This window comes from Chironomus tepperi, unplaced genomic scaffold, assembly GCF_022539635.2.
Source record: "Chironomus tepperi strain 1889 unplaced genomic scaffold, CSIRO-AGI_Ctep_v1 contig_85, whole genome shotgun sequence".
NCBI lineage: Eukaryota > Metazoa > Arthropoda > Insecta > Diptera > Chironomidae > Chironomus > Chironomus tepperi.
This window is the reverse complement of record NW_027226207.1, coordinates 8,535,258-8,552,370: the sequence shown is the minus strand read 5'-3', so window position 1 is coordinate 8,552,370 and position 17,113 is coordinate 8,535,258. Positions and strand designations below refer to the sequence as shown.

The following is a 17,113-nucleotide window of genomic DNA, read 5'->3' as shown; positions in this document are numbered from 1 at the left end:
GGGATAAACAATTTTATGACATCTAGGCACAATAGAAGTTGTAGTTTATAAACGATGAGAGAATAGACGCATATCACTTTATGTAGCATAAAAATAAATAAAAAGTATTTTTTCGGATATGTTTGGTCAATTGTTGGATGATTTAGGCGCATTGTTGATGATTATCGAGCTGATCTGAATCTGCTACCCGATTTTAATGTTGATTTGGAATTTTGTATGGAAAAGTCCACTTGTAGGGTTCTCAATCCATATTCTACTAGGACGATTCAGTACATTTTGATCCCTAAACCCAAATGACCCTATCTTCTAGACTCTACACAAACTTCGAGTCGAATTCAAGCTCAGACAGTAATTAACGGTCATAAAATATTTGAAATTTAGCATTTTAATCTAATTTGAATTCTAACTGTTAAGTAATTTTTGAAAATTAACGGTTAAATAATTTTTGAAAATTAACGGTTAAGATTTTTTTTGAAATTGAACGTTTAGAAATACTTACGTACGTACTTTTACGTAACGTAAGACTATTTTACGTACGTATTTAGACGTAATTGAAGAGCATTTTTACGTAACGTAGAACTATTTTACGTACGTATTTACACGTAATTGAAGAGCATTTTTACGTAACGTAAGACTATTTTACGTACGTAGCTTTACGTAACCTAAGACTTTCATAATTCATATTTATTAACTTTTTGAACCAATTTCAACCAGAATTCTCACTTAAATGCACAAACATAGAACCTCAAACTCAAACAATATCTCATTAGACTAAGCAGTAGACTTAGTAGACTAAGAGACAAACAAACAGTAAGTCAGACAGAAAGATAAGACTATAAAAAGACTTTATGATAAGAAACTAGCTTGTTGCCATCGTCAGTAAATTACACTAAAATCTCAAAATATTGGGTCCTTTTAAGGTATCCATCTTTAGAATTACGGTTGCCGAAACACCAAAAGCCTACTTCCATTATTTACAATTACATACATAAAACACACAATCGCTTATATATTGTAATATTATTATTGCTCCACACACATTTTTTACATACATAACGAGCTTTTATACACATTTATATCATCCATCTTTATGCCATTTCCCTTCTTTTTCTCTCACTTTTTTTTTCTCATCTCTTTTTTCCTTTTTTTCCCTTTTTTTATATTGTTTTGGAATTTCTCATTTGCTCCGTATTTTTACTTCTTTTTCGTGACATTTATGTACGTACATAATCTTTTTATGCTTGTATATCAACATGTATGTATATAGTTATTCAATTTACATAATACATAAGCCTTATTCTTTATGTATTTTGATTTATTCCTTCACAATTTTCACATTTCCTTAATTTTTATGTTCCACAAAATTTGAATTTGGGAATTTTTATAAATTAAATCAAATTATAGTCAATTATTGTTGTTGTTGTGCATGCATGACACTGTCTGTCGTACTAACCATTATCTAATTCTCATTCCTCATTATATTAAATCATAATTAATTATTTTAAATAAATTCAAAAATTTTCTTTCTAAATTCTACAAAAAATTTAAATTATTTTATGTTTTATATGTTTTGTCACAGAGTCGCTTTAAGCGAGAAAGCTATAAGACTTGAAATTTTCTTCCTTATTATTTGTAGTTTTAAGTTTAATTCACGAATTTTAAAAACAAACTTTTTTATTTCCTTTATTTTTCACTTTATGGAAATATTTTTCCTCTCCATAACTTTTTTTTTTTTCTTTTCAGTCCTGTATTTTTTTCCGAGCTTAGCACGAGTTTCCCTTCACAGAACGGAAGACGATGTGCAACTGAGACTCACACAGAAAAAAAAGCTCAATATTATTTCGTTAATGATGGCTAAAAAAATCCTCTCTCGGAAAATTTCTTTGCCTGATTTTTCCTCTCTCGTGAGATTGTGTTCGTATGACGTATGTACAGGCACGGGGTGGCTTATTGAGAATTTCTTATGTACATATTCATTATACTCATGGATTGTGAATGAATGGAGAATAGATAACAACAAATAATAACAACTTCAACACGTTTTTTTTTTAACTGATACTGTTTCACTTCCTTTATATTCAGTTTCATCATCCATTCATTAATTTGAATAGATCCTTTATATGCGTAGTCATATGGAACTCACTCTCACTGTAAACATTGTTTGGATATACACAAAATTATTATTTTTATTCTCACACATTTATTTTTAAAAATAAATTTTCACATACTCAAAAGTTCTCATGAAACTTCCGATAGAGGAACAAAAACAGTAAAAAAAAATAACATAGGTATTGCTGGTTGAATTTGAGCAGAAAATCATCGGAAGCATTTTGACGTTCACAGGAAGGAGAGGAAGATATATGCTGTGCTTGAAGTTAATGAGTAGTGAATGGATGTTGGTGAATGCAGTCTAGAGTGCATTTTGGGGATTTTTTAAGTTATCTATGAATTTTAATAATAACATAAGTCGGGTGATGGATCCAAAATCATGCACTAGACTGGAGTGACTCTGACATGGTGACAAATTGGAATCGAATCCAAGAGCATCTCAGAGTCAAACCTAGAGCTCGAAACCGACTTGAAATTTACTCGACTACATAAAATCGACTTTGAGATCTGGTCACTATGCTTTCTCAAATTTCAATCCCGATTCCGGGATACGAGAAAGCATACTGGTCACACCGTCCTGGGCCGATTAACCGATTGTTGCTATTCGCATTGCTTAAATTGAGATCAAACTAGAATCAATCTGATTTTATGGTAATGCAATAGCATCACTACTTATTTAACAATAGGGATTTCCACTATTAAAGATACAATTATCTCTAATAATTTTTGACTTAAGCTCAATTAGCATGTTCTAGGGATCGTTAATTCTATTGTATGTCCGTAGCATTAAACAAACCTCATCAAAATTGTCTAGGATAGAGAAAGGTTTCTGAAATCTTATTTAACATTCAGTCATTAACCTAGAAAATCTAAAGCTTAAATACTACATTACAGCACCCTTTGATGAGAATCGAACTCATGACTACAAATCAAAGAGACTTCCTGATGTTGGTACTGCAACCTAATCATCCGGCCACAGAATACCTATTCTCAAACTGACAAATTAGTCTACATAATGTTCAAAATTTAAGAGTTGCAAGGACTCCGGCAGCCGCACGGTGTGACACACACATGGTTTAATTCAAAGAAGAAATATGATGGATGAGAGGAAAGATTTGGAATCAAAAGTGCAGCAATTAAAACGGAAGAAATCATAAACGGCTGTCTTTAGCCATTTTCTGTTTTCCACAATCGACAGTCAGTGGCCATTTGGTGATTATACAACAATGTGGTCAATGGTTGATTATAAATGACATTCTGTAGGATTTTTCCGATATTCGTCTATAACTACAATATTTTGTAAGAACATCAGACGGACGATCGAATACTATATCAGTATCTGTCAAAACGACGAAGACTAATGCTCTATTTAGATTAAAACCTCCTATCACAGCTCACAAGTACACAAAGATACAAAATTTCACCTATAAACCCATTCTTTAAGCAAACTATAATCAGCACATGAAGGCATTAAAACTGTACACAACAAAAAAAGAGATTCAGATCCCATTTGAATCTGTTGGCTCAATTTCTTTCAACTTGAACGAGCAATACTATTAACTTCAATTACACAAGTTTTATCTATCCGTTCATACAACATGCCAGAAGGCTGAAATAGCTCGTTTCGAATAAAAATCATAGAATCAGTGATGTATCGTCGACGTAAAGATATATGCTATGTTTCAACATGATGTACATAAGTTGTAGTTATCGTATATATGAAATAACAAAGTTTCCTTTCTTCCTATTTACTCTCTCGTTCGTCTTCCTTCCTACATAGTAGTTTGTAGGCAAAAACATACTCTAGCGAATAAATGACCGTAGTGAATATTTTTGTTTGGTCATGGTTAGCATAGCTTGTTCTCTTCAAATTTAAATATTTATGACTTTTGGAAGAAATAGAAGAGAAATTGGCACGATTGTTGACTGAGGGGAATTTACTTTCGCTTCTATGGACGTAAATTTTCTAATTATTCCCCATTTTTGAGAAATTTTAATGATGGAAGGAAATTAAATATTTTTTTTCTTTTCTTGCTGTTGTTTCTAAATGAGGTAATTAAATAGCTATGGAAGTAAGTAAAGTGCTGCTTGATATTCTTGCTTTCTTTATTTTTTGAATTTATGTAAATGGCAAACTTCCTTTGGGGTTGGTTTGGATGTGACGTCTTGTTAAATTTGGGGTTTCTGAATATTCTCTTTCATAATTCCATAGTTATTACTGTGCTGTATATGCTTTATATTGAGATCATTACGTTTGTTCTGTGATATGAATACTAAATGACTTGCAGAATTAAAGACAGTTGAATTAAGATATACATAGATTGGACAGAATGACAGTCATAACATTGTCGGACAGATTCAAATTGACGCAACCTACAGGACAGACTGACGGACAGAATGACGTACAGACTGACGGACAGACTGACGGACAGACTGACGGACAGACTGACGGACAGACTGACGGACAGACTGATGGACAGACTGACGGACAGACTGACGGACAGACTGGCGGACAGACTGACGGACAGACTGACGGACAGACTGACGGACAGACTGACGGACAGACTGACGGACAGACTGGCAGGCGGACTGACGGACAGACTGACGGACAAACTGACGGACAGACTGACGGACAGACTGACGGACAGACTGATGGACAGACTGACGGACAGACTGACGGACAGACTGACGGACAGACTGACGGACAGACTGACGGACAGACTGACGGACATAATGATAGTCAGTCTATTTACAGAATTAAAGACAGATTGTCCGACAGACTAACGGACAAACTGTCCGACAGATTGAAGGAACAAGATTGAGATTAACTCTAGATATCAATCCCCTAGCTTCCTAACCTTCAAAAATTAAACATTATTTTCCAACGACACCTTACCATTTAACATTTCCTCTACATTTTTCACAATTTCTGTCGAATGACGTCAATATTTTCACCAAAAAAGAAACTTTCACCAAAGGTAACTGAGGTGATTAAAAATAATTTATTGAAAAGTTCATGCTTGATGCAATTTTTTTCCTTTCATAAAATATCTTGAATTATTATTATTCAATTTAACTTTACGGAACTTTTTCCTTTCAAGTCAATAAATGAGTTCATTGATCACACTCGAGGAAGTTATGGTAAAAGTTAATATAACTGTTGAAATATCTCTTCAAAAAGTTACACAAAATAACATATTTAAAGAATACAAACAAGAAATTCCAGTATGAAAATCTGATGTAGAATGCTTAATGTTTGACCATACTTTGATAAAGATACTTGCAAGTATTAAGTAGAAAAGAAAGAAAGAAAAATTCTTCAACTCAATTTGGAGGCATTAGATGTGAGTGGCTTTATGTTGTTAGGATGATAACTTGTTTATGGTAGAGATGCTTAAGATCACTAAGAGAAATGAATGAGGAGAATTGGATTTTTAGAGCCTTGGATTTGAGAATGGGGAAGCTTAGGATGAGGGTTATCCACCCCATGATTGATTTGTATATGATTCTGGGATTGATCTCAGGATTCAGTACATCACTGACAATTTGATAGATTAGAATGCAACTCTTATATTTTAGAAGGTTTTGAGAAAAAAGAAAAGTGCCCCGGGGTAATCGAGGTCAGATCAAAATTATCAGGTTCTAAAATGGAACAAGACGCCCCGGGGTAATTGTTCCATATTTCGCATTATTGTTATGGCTCAATTCAAGGTTGAGTTCAAACCAACGTTATCAGTATATATAATGACTGAAGGGCCCAGCCTTATGAGCTGGAGGCACTGCGATTTTAAATTTGTTGTACCACACCCTTTAGACCTACAGTTTATAGTGGGATCCGAACCACTTGCAAGCTCTGCACATTGCAAAGACACGAGTACGTCATAAGACCTGCAATGTACCTAGTTACAATTCGTGTGCGCAAGATTTCGTAATGAAAGTCATCCAAATACTAGTATATCCTTGTAAACCTAGCAGTGGAGACACATTGTGTGCCAAAGACCTCAAAACTCCACCCAACACACGAACCGAGCTTCATAACTAGAACGGTGAAATGGAAAAAGAGCTTCGAAAATTAGACATGGCCTGGGATTGAACCCAGGACCTTTGGCACGTAAGGCCAACGCTCTACCATTTAGGCCACTGATGCCATTTCACCGTTATCAGCACTAAGATGGCAGATTAGAATGCATCTCGTGTATTTGGAAGCTTCTAGCGTGAAGTAAAGCGCCCCGGGGTAATTCCCTTGGTAATTCATCTACTTCTATAATTAGTGTTATGGCTCAGCTCAAGGTCGAGGTCAAATCAAAATTATCAGCACTAAGATGACAGATTAGAATGCATCTCGTATATTTGAGAAGATTCTAGAATGGAGCTCAAGGTGCTCCGGGGCAATTGATCCATTTCTCCAATTTTTGATAAAGCTCAAGGTCAAGGTCAAACCAACATTATCTCTACTAAGATATCGACTCGATACCCATAGCTTCTTACCCATTTGAATCAAATCAGTATAATCCCATATCTACAATCCCAAAACCTCCCTTACAGCTGTAAATTGATACACGTTGAAACTTAAAAATAATCATTAATTCTAGTGCTAGACCCGGATTTTCTTGAAGATTGCTGAAGAGGATTTTTTATCATCAAGACACTGAGAACAAACTTTTTACATTCGAGTGAAAAATTCATAACAAGTTGTTGAAATCGGATTAAAGAACAAAAAATACTCAGACATGCTTACTGTCTTGACATTCACACAAACAAAGACATGATAATAAGATATCCTCTCTAGAAAATTTTAAAAAACTTATTCAAGACTACTTAATTCCAAAAGTTTATTTATGTATATACATATTTTGATGTGCTGCTGCAGTCATCAAGAGTCAGAAAACTTCTGTGTATGCAACACAAGAAAATGTTGTTCCAGATTTACATAATACAAAATATGATTTAATTCAGCTCATGCTGTTTACAAGACATTTTATCATCATTACAATTGCACCAGCAAATGATTCTTCTCATCATGATGCTCGGGTACTGATGTAAGCACTCCATTTCGAGTGTTTTATGTACAACAATTTGATATTTAGTACAGGCAATTTTGTTGCTGTTTGAGTCTTGTGGCCTACAACAATTCCGAGAGACACAAATGAAGGAGGTTCTTTTAAGGAGCTTTTAAGGCTCTGCTTATGGAGCTTTTAAGGATCCGCATATGAAGCTTTTAAGGCTCCGAGTATGGAGCTTCCTAAAAGCTCCATAAGCTTCCTAAAAGCTCCATAAGCTTCCTAAAAGCTCCATAAGCGGAGCCTTAAAAGCTCCACACGCGGAGCCTTAAAAGGTCCATAAGCGGAGCCCTAAAAGCTCCGCTCCCTAAAAGGAGCTTTTAAGGCTCTGCTTATGGAGCTTTTAAGGATCCGCATATGAAGCTTTTAAGGCTCCGAGTATGGAGCTTCCTAAAAGCTCCATAAGCGGAGCCTTAAAAGCTTCATACACAGAGCCTTAAAAGCTTCTAAAGCGGAGCCTTAAAAGCTCTATTACAAAACCTTAAAAGCTCCATAAGCGGAACCTTAAAAGCTCCATAAGCGGAACCTTAAAAGCTCCATAAGCGGAGCCTTAAAAGCTCAACAGCAAAGCCTTAAAAGCTCCATACCGAAGCCTTCTTCACATGTGTCGCTCGGGTCTGGCCTACAACAATGTTTCACATATTTTTGTCTTAACAGATAATTTCTGGAAGTAAAGATACAAGCACCGAGATTGGATTTTTATAGAGTTCGTGACCATTGGTAAATTGTCTGTGCGAAATCTTATATCCGCAAGTATTTTTTGGTGCAATTTCTATGTTCATTTTTGGTAGCAGTGCTATGTACAGCTTGCGGGCTTGATTTTTAGTATATTTATCTTTCTTCTTCTGCCTTATTTTTATTGTGTATATGTATGTACATTTTCTTCCTATCTACATGTCTGCAGAATCAGTTTTATTTCGTATGCCTTTATAATGTTTATTTATGAACTACTTGATGACTGCACTGATATATTGATCTATTTCACAATTGCTTGTTGTTTTTTTTTTGTTGCCTTCTCTTCTCTCGCGAGACTTGTATAGGATGGATGTAATGTTGATGATTATGTACATTTAGTCTATGTACGAGAAAATAATTTTCTTTTTCGTCTTCTTTCTTTTTTGTTTCTTTTTTTATGGGTTTGTTCACTTGTGGTGTCTATGATCATAAATAGTGAGGTGCCTGGCTTATTTAAAGCTAAGCTAGAACAGGAATAGGCAGCTTATGTGTCGCAGCACAGGATTATATCGTCTACAAACCTATGTAGTGTTGCTGATGCTGTTTTGCTGTTGTAACACAGATGCCAGCGATAGAATCAGCTTTAGGTGCCATTTGAGTAACGCCTTGGTCCGTATGTCCAGGTGAAGTATGTAAATGGGTAATGATACTTCCCAACATACATAATTTGTTGGACGTACAGATCATCCTTGATCCATGCGATGTAGAAAAGACAATCGAGTATCGAGTGTGCCTATTGGGCAGTATTGATCTATCCAGCCAAGAAAATTAGTTCGTAAGTAACCACCCCGACCCTAAGAACCCATTTGCCCCCCTCATATAAACTTGGCCAATGCTACCCAAAATTCCCATACACATCACTAATATCCAACCCATTTCCTCATGGATAAAAAATAAAAAGTGATTCAGCTGAAAACGCTCATCGTAGCTGCTCTTTGAAGTCTTCTTTTTTTTCGGATTGACATATTTTATGAAAGCCCTTGATGATGTTTAAGTTTCATCACTTCACGTAAATGTTTAAAGTATAAATACAGAATTTAATCTTAACTAATTTGAGTTGAATGTTCTAGAATTAGGAGTAAGTGGGGAAGAACTTGATTTGGATGGTTTAGGAAAGTTGATAAAAATGATGAAGAAGGATTCAGAGGATGCTAGGTGTTGCTGCATGTTGAGGAGAGCTTGAGATGCTTGAGTAAGGGAATGTCACTCGCATAACACTGGGAATCAATAATAAAGCCAGAAGAAAGCATGAACGTGAAGTCAACGACATTGTATAGCTTCAAACTGGACTTATAATAACCTTGTGACTGTAATTTGATATTTTACTTTATCCTGTATATTAGTTATTCAGTAAATTCAGCAGAATAAGTGAGCAACCTGACAAATTGTACCAATCATGACAAGCTTGTTGGAACTTTGATTCATAATCAGACGGAACAGAGAAGTCAGCCTTAACGGGCCTTAACAAATCCATATTCTAGAGATCATGGAAAGAAGCTGTCGATAAAGACAGTGCCACAATTGGAATTGTTAATTGGCAAGCGGTAGCCAGTGATAGAGCCAGTTTCAGCACCCGACTGAAGTAGGTCATGGATCATACTTGATCTGTACGGCCAGCGAAGTAAGTATTCAAGAGGTCAGCTCCAAAAGTGTTGAGTTTGTTTTCACTGAGTCCTGTCATCTCTACCTTGACCTTCCTCCAACAATTCTAAATCCCATACCCAAACAACAAAAAAAAAAAAATGCACAACAATCCAGACCATCACATAATAAAAAAATTGCAATTCACATCAACTGAAGCGTAACAAATCTGTCATCCACAAATAGCCAATGATATACAATAAATTAATATTTGCTCTAATCTCACATCCAACACATGTTTGTCAAGTTTATCTAAGTTCAAGCAGATGCTCATAAATGTATGTTTTTTTTTATGTCGACATCATAAAATTGATATGAAGCAGCGATGCGAAATGAAGAAGAAGACAAAGTTTTTGAGTTAGTTAATTAAATAGTTCGCTTGCTTAATACATTTTTAATGCATAAATATTTCACAATAAATATCTATCAAGCTTTTATCGGCAGTGCTTATAACTTGTTATAGACGAAAACTCATTATTTTGACATATTCAGGAGGACATTGTGTCATGATGAATTGATGTGCTGTATGGATTATGTTATGGATTAGAAGTTGGAGGATTGGGTTTGATGAGTAACAGAAGCGCTGTTTTTGCTAACTAAAATATTAGCAGAATCTTTAGTCATGTAGAGTCTGACCATGGAAGTTTCCCTTGTTGTGCTCTCACAACTATAGTTTCTTAGGTCTGCATACAATATTGCAGCGATATAGCCAGCTTCAGGAACCGACTGAGGGAGGTCATGAATCACACTTGATTTGTACGGCCAGCGAAGGAAGTAAGTAAGCATAAATGCCGGAACTCAAACTGAGTCATAAAAAACCCTGAAATGCATGACAGTAACAGCAAGACAGCACCCAAATCTAGCTAGTCCCTCCCTAGAATCGAACTCGAGTAGCTTAACTTGTAGTAACTAGTCTTCTACACTTCTGCATCTACTCGAATGACTAGAATAGACTAGAATAGCAAGATAGCATACAAATCTAGATATTCTGGAATTGATCCTGGTTTGTCTAGATTATCAGCACCAGGAGTGTATTCAATCGAGGTGTTTAACTTCTGATCATGCCCTTGGGTCAGCATACTAACTTTCCACACTGTAGAATCTCCTAAAGTGACTTAAACAACCTGATTCCGCTTTGATCTAGCTATACAAACCCTTAATCCTTCTGACTATGTCCCTGAGTTAGGGTGCTAACCTTCCATATTGTAGCATCTCTTTAAATGACTAAAATAACCAGAATCTACCCAATTCTATTTAGGTCCTTCTTTAAACCTTCTGACTACACCAAAATATATTATCAGCACCCAAATTTTGAACACATCTCCTAAATCCAGCATAATGTTTCTCCATAAATGAATAAAACAGCCAGAATCCATCTAATTCTAGCTAGGCATTCCCTAAAATCTAGCCCAGACAGCTTGTATGAATGTCCAACACCTCAACCTCCCACTCATCAGCATACATACCCAATATCACTCAACACATCAGACAAAGTTGACACAAAAAACAACTAAAACTCATAAAATACCGTAAAAATCGCAATTAAGAATGTCCTCTATCCATAAACAACGATTATGATGTTTTTTTCCCAGCGATAAATGTCACGTTATTTCAGACAAAAAATAAGAATATTCAGACAGAAGCAGATTGGTCAATCAAAAAAAGAAGTATTTTTGTGACTTATCGTCGATATTTTGTATGAAGATTAAACTTTATGCTGAATGACACAACAAATTTTGTTTGTCATCAACAACATCGAGATATGATCATAAAAAATCTTTGTAGATGCTTAACTTAATTGCCAAGACCTTAAATGGACTTATGACTGCTATTAAATTTATTCATATAAAAGAATGTGAATGGAAGCTATAGTAAGGCACAAAATGACAAGTTACAAGTTGAAACTTTTCATATCCAACAAGTGTAGTTACATTGTTGACTCCGTCCTTATGGGAAATGAATGTGTGTAGCCTCTAAAACAATATACCTAATTGAATAAACTTTCCTCAATAGCCTTTTTTGAACTTTACCAAAAAAAGCAGATAGAATGTATGGAATTTATAGGCAAGTACTTTTCCAAGTGCAAAAACAACAAAATGGAATCAAAATTTAGGTAATGCCGGATAAAGCATGCAAGCTTTATAGTCACGTAAAATAATGCAGAAAAAAAAATATTTTCGTGTAGGTTGGAAGCAAATTTGTGGCAATTATTTGTGTGTAGTCGTTTGGAAATGATGTTTAGTATCAATTAGGGTTGCTGGGATATTGAACTGTGTAGGCATTTTGTGGGTGGGAAGAGCCCACGAGTCTCAAGGGCCGACGAGTCTCAAGAGCCGATGAGTATCAAGAACCGACGAGTCTCAAGAACCGACGAGTCTCAAGAGCCGACGAGCCTCAAAAGCCGACGAGTCTCAAGAGCCGACGAGTCTCAAGAGCCGACGAGTCTCAGGAGCCGACGAGTCTAAAGAGCCGACGAGTTTCAAGAGCCGACGAGTCTCAAGAGCCGACGAGTCTCAAGAGCCGACGAGTCTCAAAAATACTCATTTTAAAATTGACATCACTTCCACACAACTCCCCAAGAACGTGTCATCGTGTTTGCATCATTATGCTTCTTTTTACAGACCTTGAAGCAATTATTCAGCCATTCATTTCCTTTTAATTCAACAAAAATGACCTCATCGTCTCTCTTTGACCCCCCGAGTAGCATAAAGTTTGTCTTGAGCCACCGCAATTGGTGTGGGATGAATAAAATATAATTATTGTGACATTTGCCTCGAAGGTACTCAACCTTCTACCCATCAACATTTTGAACTATGTAATGACGAGTACTTGTAGGCGTAAAATTTTCATAGAGTCCTATCCAAAATACATCAATATAACCTTTTTCCTTTATATTAAATTATAAATGATTCCCAAAGGAAATTTTTTTCAAGTACAAATTCCTGAAAATTGCCTCAAAACTTTTTTATTTACAACTCCTGCTTGATTATGTGATATATTTTGTCGACATTTCGATTGACAATATGTTTGATTGTTTTGATAAAAATAGGAATTGAAGGAAAAGAAGAAATAAAGGTTTAAATCAATTAAAAGTGACATAAATTTACAGTCGGACATGAAGCTTTAAAAATGGTATTTTAAGCTCTAGTTGTTCCTACTGACAGTGGTGTATTCAGGGGGTGACCTGACTCTGGCTATGAATCTCTGCCTCAACTCCGCTTGCTTCTATGGCAACGAATCTCTGCGCCAAGTACCCTTCGATCCTCTTTCTTAGCCACAATCCCCTTCCCTCTTCGGACTATGAATCCCTCTTCAGTCCCTGCGCAATCCCCTCCCTCTCCTTACCACGCCTCTCTGATACTCATCCCCCACCTCTCCTCTGGTCATGAATCTCTACCCCACCCAGTCCGAACTCTGGCTACGACTCTTTGTATCCCTCTTACCTCCCACCTCTGACTTCACCCCTGACCCTCCTTGAACTTGAAGACTTTCATGATGAGATACATTGATGAATAAGAGATATTCTCTCAAGTATGCCTCAGGATGCCTAAGCAATAAAATCTTCAAATATTTACAAAGGAAATCAGGGTCGATTGACCCTCAAATCATTTATTTGTCATTAAAATCATTCGAAATGAGGGAAATTTGTATTTAATTTGATTGATTCTTTTTTTTATTTCTGAATGAATCGTCAATCTCAGTCAATGTAAATATTTTATGAATATAATGTTTTAATAGCTAAGTCATTAAATATTCCATACAAAAAATAATATATTTTATTGAATCATAAATATAAAGCAGCAAAAATTTCCAAGAATATCCAAACCCATTCCATTAAGCAGCTAAATCGCATTCCTTATTTTATTTTATAAAAATGTGCTTAATAAAATAAAATAAAATAAAATAAAAAGGATTTCTCGAGTAGCACCAGCAAAAAAATATTATAAAGATACCTATAATTCAGTTCATGTAGCACGCGATTCCGTTTTTTTCGTGTTTAAATCAAAACAATTTTATTAATTTTTAATTAAGTTTATTGATTTTTCATCATGAGATATATAACAAATTGGTTTGACCGAAAAGTGCACTGTAATTGACAGAACAGGGCATACTAGAGAGTATGGCTACTAGTAAACTAATGCTGGTAAATATGGCGGAAATATAATGATAAATATGGCTAAGATGTACTACAAAATATTGCTAATATACTAAAATATGGCTGTAATATACTAGAGAATATGGCTGTGATATACTACTAAATATGGCTGAGATATATTACTAAATATGGCTGAGATATACTATTTAATATGGCTGAGATATACTACTTAATATGGCTGCAATATACTCCTAATTATGGCTGAGATATACTACTAAATATGGCTGTGATATACTACTAATTATGGCTGATATATACTACTAAATATGGCTGAGATATACTACAAAATATGGCTGAGATAAACTACAAAATATGGCTGTGACATACTACTAAATATAGCTGAGATATACTACTAAATATGGCTGAGATATACTACTAAATATGGATGAGATATACTCCTAAATATGGCTGAGATATACTACTAAATATGGCTGCGATATACTACTAAATATGGCTGTGATATACTACTAAATATGACTGTGATATACTACTAATTATGGCTTAGATAAACTACTAAATATGGCTGGAATATACTTAAATACGACTATGATATAATAGTGAATATACCGCTCGGGATACTTTTTCTAAATTGACAAAAATTGTTTACAATTTAAACATTTTTAATGGATATATTTTTGTATCAAAATTGCCATCTCTAATTATTTTTACAGCATGTAATAATTTTCTTCTTTTCTCATCTCTCAATATTTTCATTTTTCTTAAATTTTCTCTTTTTTCTAAAGATACCCAAAAAGTTGTGTGTATAGTAAACTGAGCGAGAAAAAAAAAAGTCATGTCTTTTTTATGATGCTTTATGTTATTTTTAGAGCCGTAATTGATGAAGCAAACGAGAAGAGAAGGAAAGAAAAAAAAAGAATTCAATCGTCTCAGTTGTGAAAACGTGAAATTTTCGTTTCGTATGTACACTTATTTTCATGTCATCATCATGTGCTACGTCAAAGAAAAGTACCCTCTCAATTTTATTTGTAATATTGTTTTATTTTTTCGACGGGAATTTATACATTTTTAGCATATTCTTGTGATGTCTGCAAAAAAAATGAGTTGTTTCAGGTGCTTGAATAATGAGATCGAGTTGTGGGGTCTTTGTGCTTTGAGAATCAGATCAGCATTGAAGAAGAACTCAATAATGACCTATTTTATGTTTGTTATTTCGAAGATTAACATGAATTTTTTGTCTGTCAAGTGTAATAAAAATTTAATTTTTTGGGATGAAAGGATTTTTGACGGGATTTTTTTGTTAAGTCTTGAATCCAGGTGTGGGGAACTTTGTATTTATCGTGGCACACCATAGTGGTAAGCTTCAACTAGAAACGTAAAGGGCATGCGATTCATGGCATTCCCAAAAATTTTTCCAAAACCCACTAGTGTGCCGCAGCACACAAGTTACTGATCACTGGTCTAGATTGTGTCGAACTGGAATTTTAGGACAGAAATTATGGTTGATTAAGATTTTTTCGAAACTTGTACTTAAATCGACTTCTAGCTCTAGTGACTATGACTTTATGCAGCTAAACAAGACAATATTTCGGTGTTGCCCAAACTTTAATGACCGACGGCAGACTTCGACTATAGGAATTTGGCCGCTGCACACAGTTTGGACAACTCTACTCCATTTAGAAACCATTTGTAGATCGGAATTCGCATACATTTCATATTATCGCTTCTGTCTGCTTTTTATCGATAAAGGTTCAAAGGAAATTAATGAATTTTCAAGTGAAACTCAATTGTGTTCAAGTTCTACCTTCTGTTTAATATGTAAGTGGGCATCAATGTGCCGTCGTTTTAACGGTGAGACGAGAAGTTTCTCCGACGGCACCATGATGGCGAATTTTAACCAAATTTTCCGACAATATATGCGGCTTGAATTGAATTAAATTCAATAAATAATCCTCAAAAACACTCATCAATTAAATTACAAAACTCAAACCTACTCTCTGATCATGATTGAAAATGAAAAATTTCCAAAACATTAGCGTTGATAAATCGACAAAATAAAAATATTTAAAAGATTAAATGTATCCACACGTGCTAAATTAAAAACAGTATGACCACGATTGTGTCAAATCGAACTTTGTTATTTATTAACATATAATTTGTAGTTATGAAGGTTTTATTGAGTTTTCATTAGGTTTTTAGAAATTTTTAAATTTTTGACCATCCTGCTGAGCCGACTTTTTGATACTATAAAATATGTAAGCAACACTGTCCATTTAATAGTAATTTTTCTGTGACCGAATGGTCGGCATACTAACAGATTGACGATTTTAATCTTTGTAAGTATGACGATCTAGGTTCGATTCCCATCAATCGAGACCGTGATCAAGATTTGATTCCCAGATTTGTTGAGATCGAGAGCTCGAAGAAATCGCTTGTGTCCTCATCTCGAATTGCACTCAAAACAGTAATCATTCCTATCATACAAAGAGAATGCTTACATACAACATACAAAAGTGAGTATAATTAGAGTATGTTCCTTTGTCTTTTAGGGCATGATTTACATTTCACTGATTTTTCACTATTTCGGTAACTAGGAAGACCGATGTCGTCTCTAGAAGAACTGATACACTGATCAATACTGTTCATGTCTTTGACTACAATATGACAAACAACCAGCCAATTAAAACCTGTCCACTTGAGAGCTCACAAGCGGAATTTCACTACACAATTTCCATAATCTAAAACAGCGCCTTAGTCCATTCACTCCAACAACATTCTCAAACAACAATTTTTCTTGATAAAATTAGAATGCAAAATGAAAGAGAAAATAATAATTTTGTTTTTTTGTATCTTTATGATGAATGAACTGTAGCTTCGCAATATCGTAGATGATTTAGATGAATACATTCATCAATAGAATCTGATCATCTTAAAAATAGAAATTCTATGATGATCGATTTACAGCAGAAAGAAAAAAATTTTACACAAGTAAAAAAATGAGTTTTTTTTTTGGGGAAACTTACTTGCTTAATAAGAGGTAAAAGTGTCTTCTCAATTGACTTTGTCTTCACGTCATGCAGCAGTTGATGAGGTCTTTTCCATTCGTCCATTATTCTAATCTACTTAATTTAATTAAATTTTTTTGTGTCTAAAATTATTTTTTTTTTGATATTTTTTAATGAATTTTTTTTCACTTTTTTTTCTCTCACTTTTTTTTGTTACACAGAAAAAAAATAATAAAAAAAATATCTTTTTAGGAACGTTTAATCGATTTTCGCGTGATCATCTCACGTAAAGCACTGAAAGAATTCAAAATAAAAAAATTCAAAAAAAAAATATTCGTAAATTTTCTCAATTTTTTTTTTCACATGTGGTGATGCTGAATGTTGCTTCATATTCTTTTCAATATACGTGCCTGCTTATTAATATGAATGTATGAAGGCACACATATGAG

General features: G+C 34.5%; 1 protein-coding gene across 3 annotated transcripts in view; it reads right to left on the bottom strand.

Annotated features, from left to right (window-relative positions):
• alpha-Catr (alpha-catenin related) overlaps positions 1–16,913 on the bottom strand; it is a 51,920-nt gene extending 35,007 nt beyond the window's left edge. For 2 of the 3 annotated variants that reach the window (XM_070634802.1, XM_070634803.1), the window contains exon 1: positions 16,683–16,913. In XM_070634802.1, coding sequence (XP_070490903.1) covers positions 16,683–16,769 — 87 coding nt within the window. In that variant the 5' untranslated portion in view covers positions 16,770–16,913. The remainder of the gene's footprint in view (positions 1–16,682) is intronic. The other variant, XR_011544004.1, reaches the window with a different exon arrangement.
• Between the last annotated feature and the right edge of the window lie 200 nt (positions 16,914–17,113).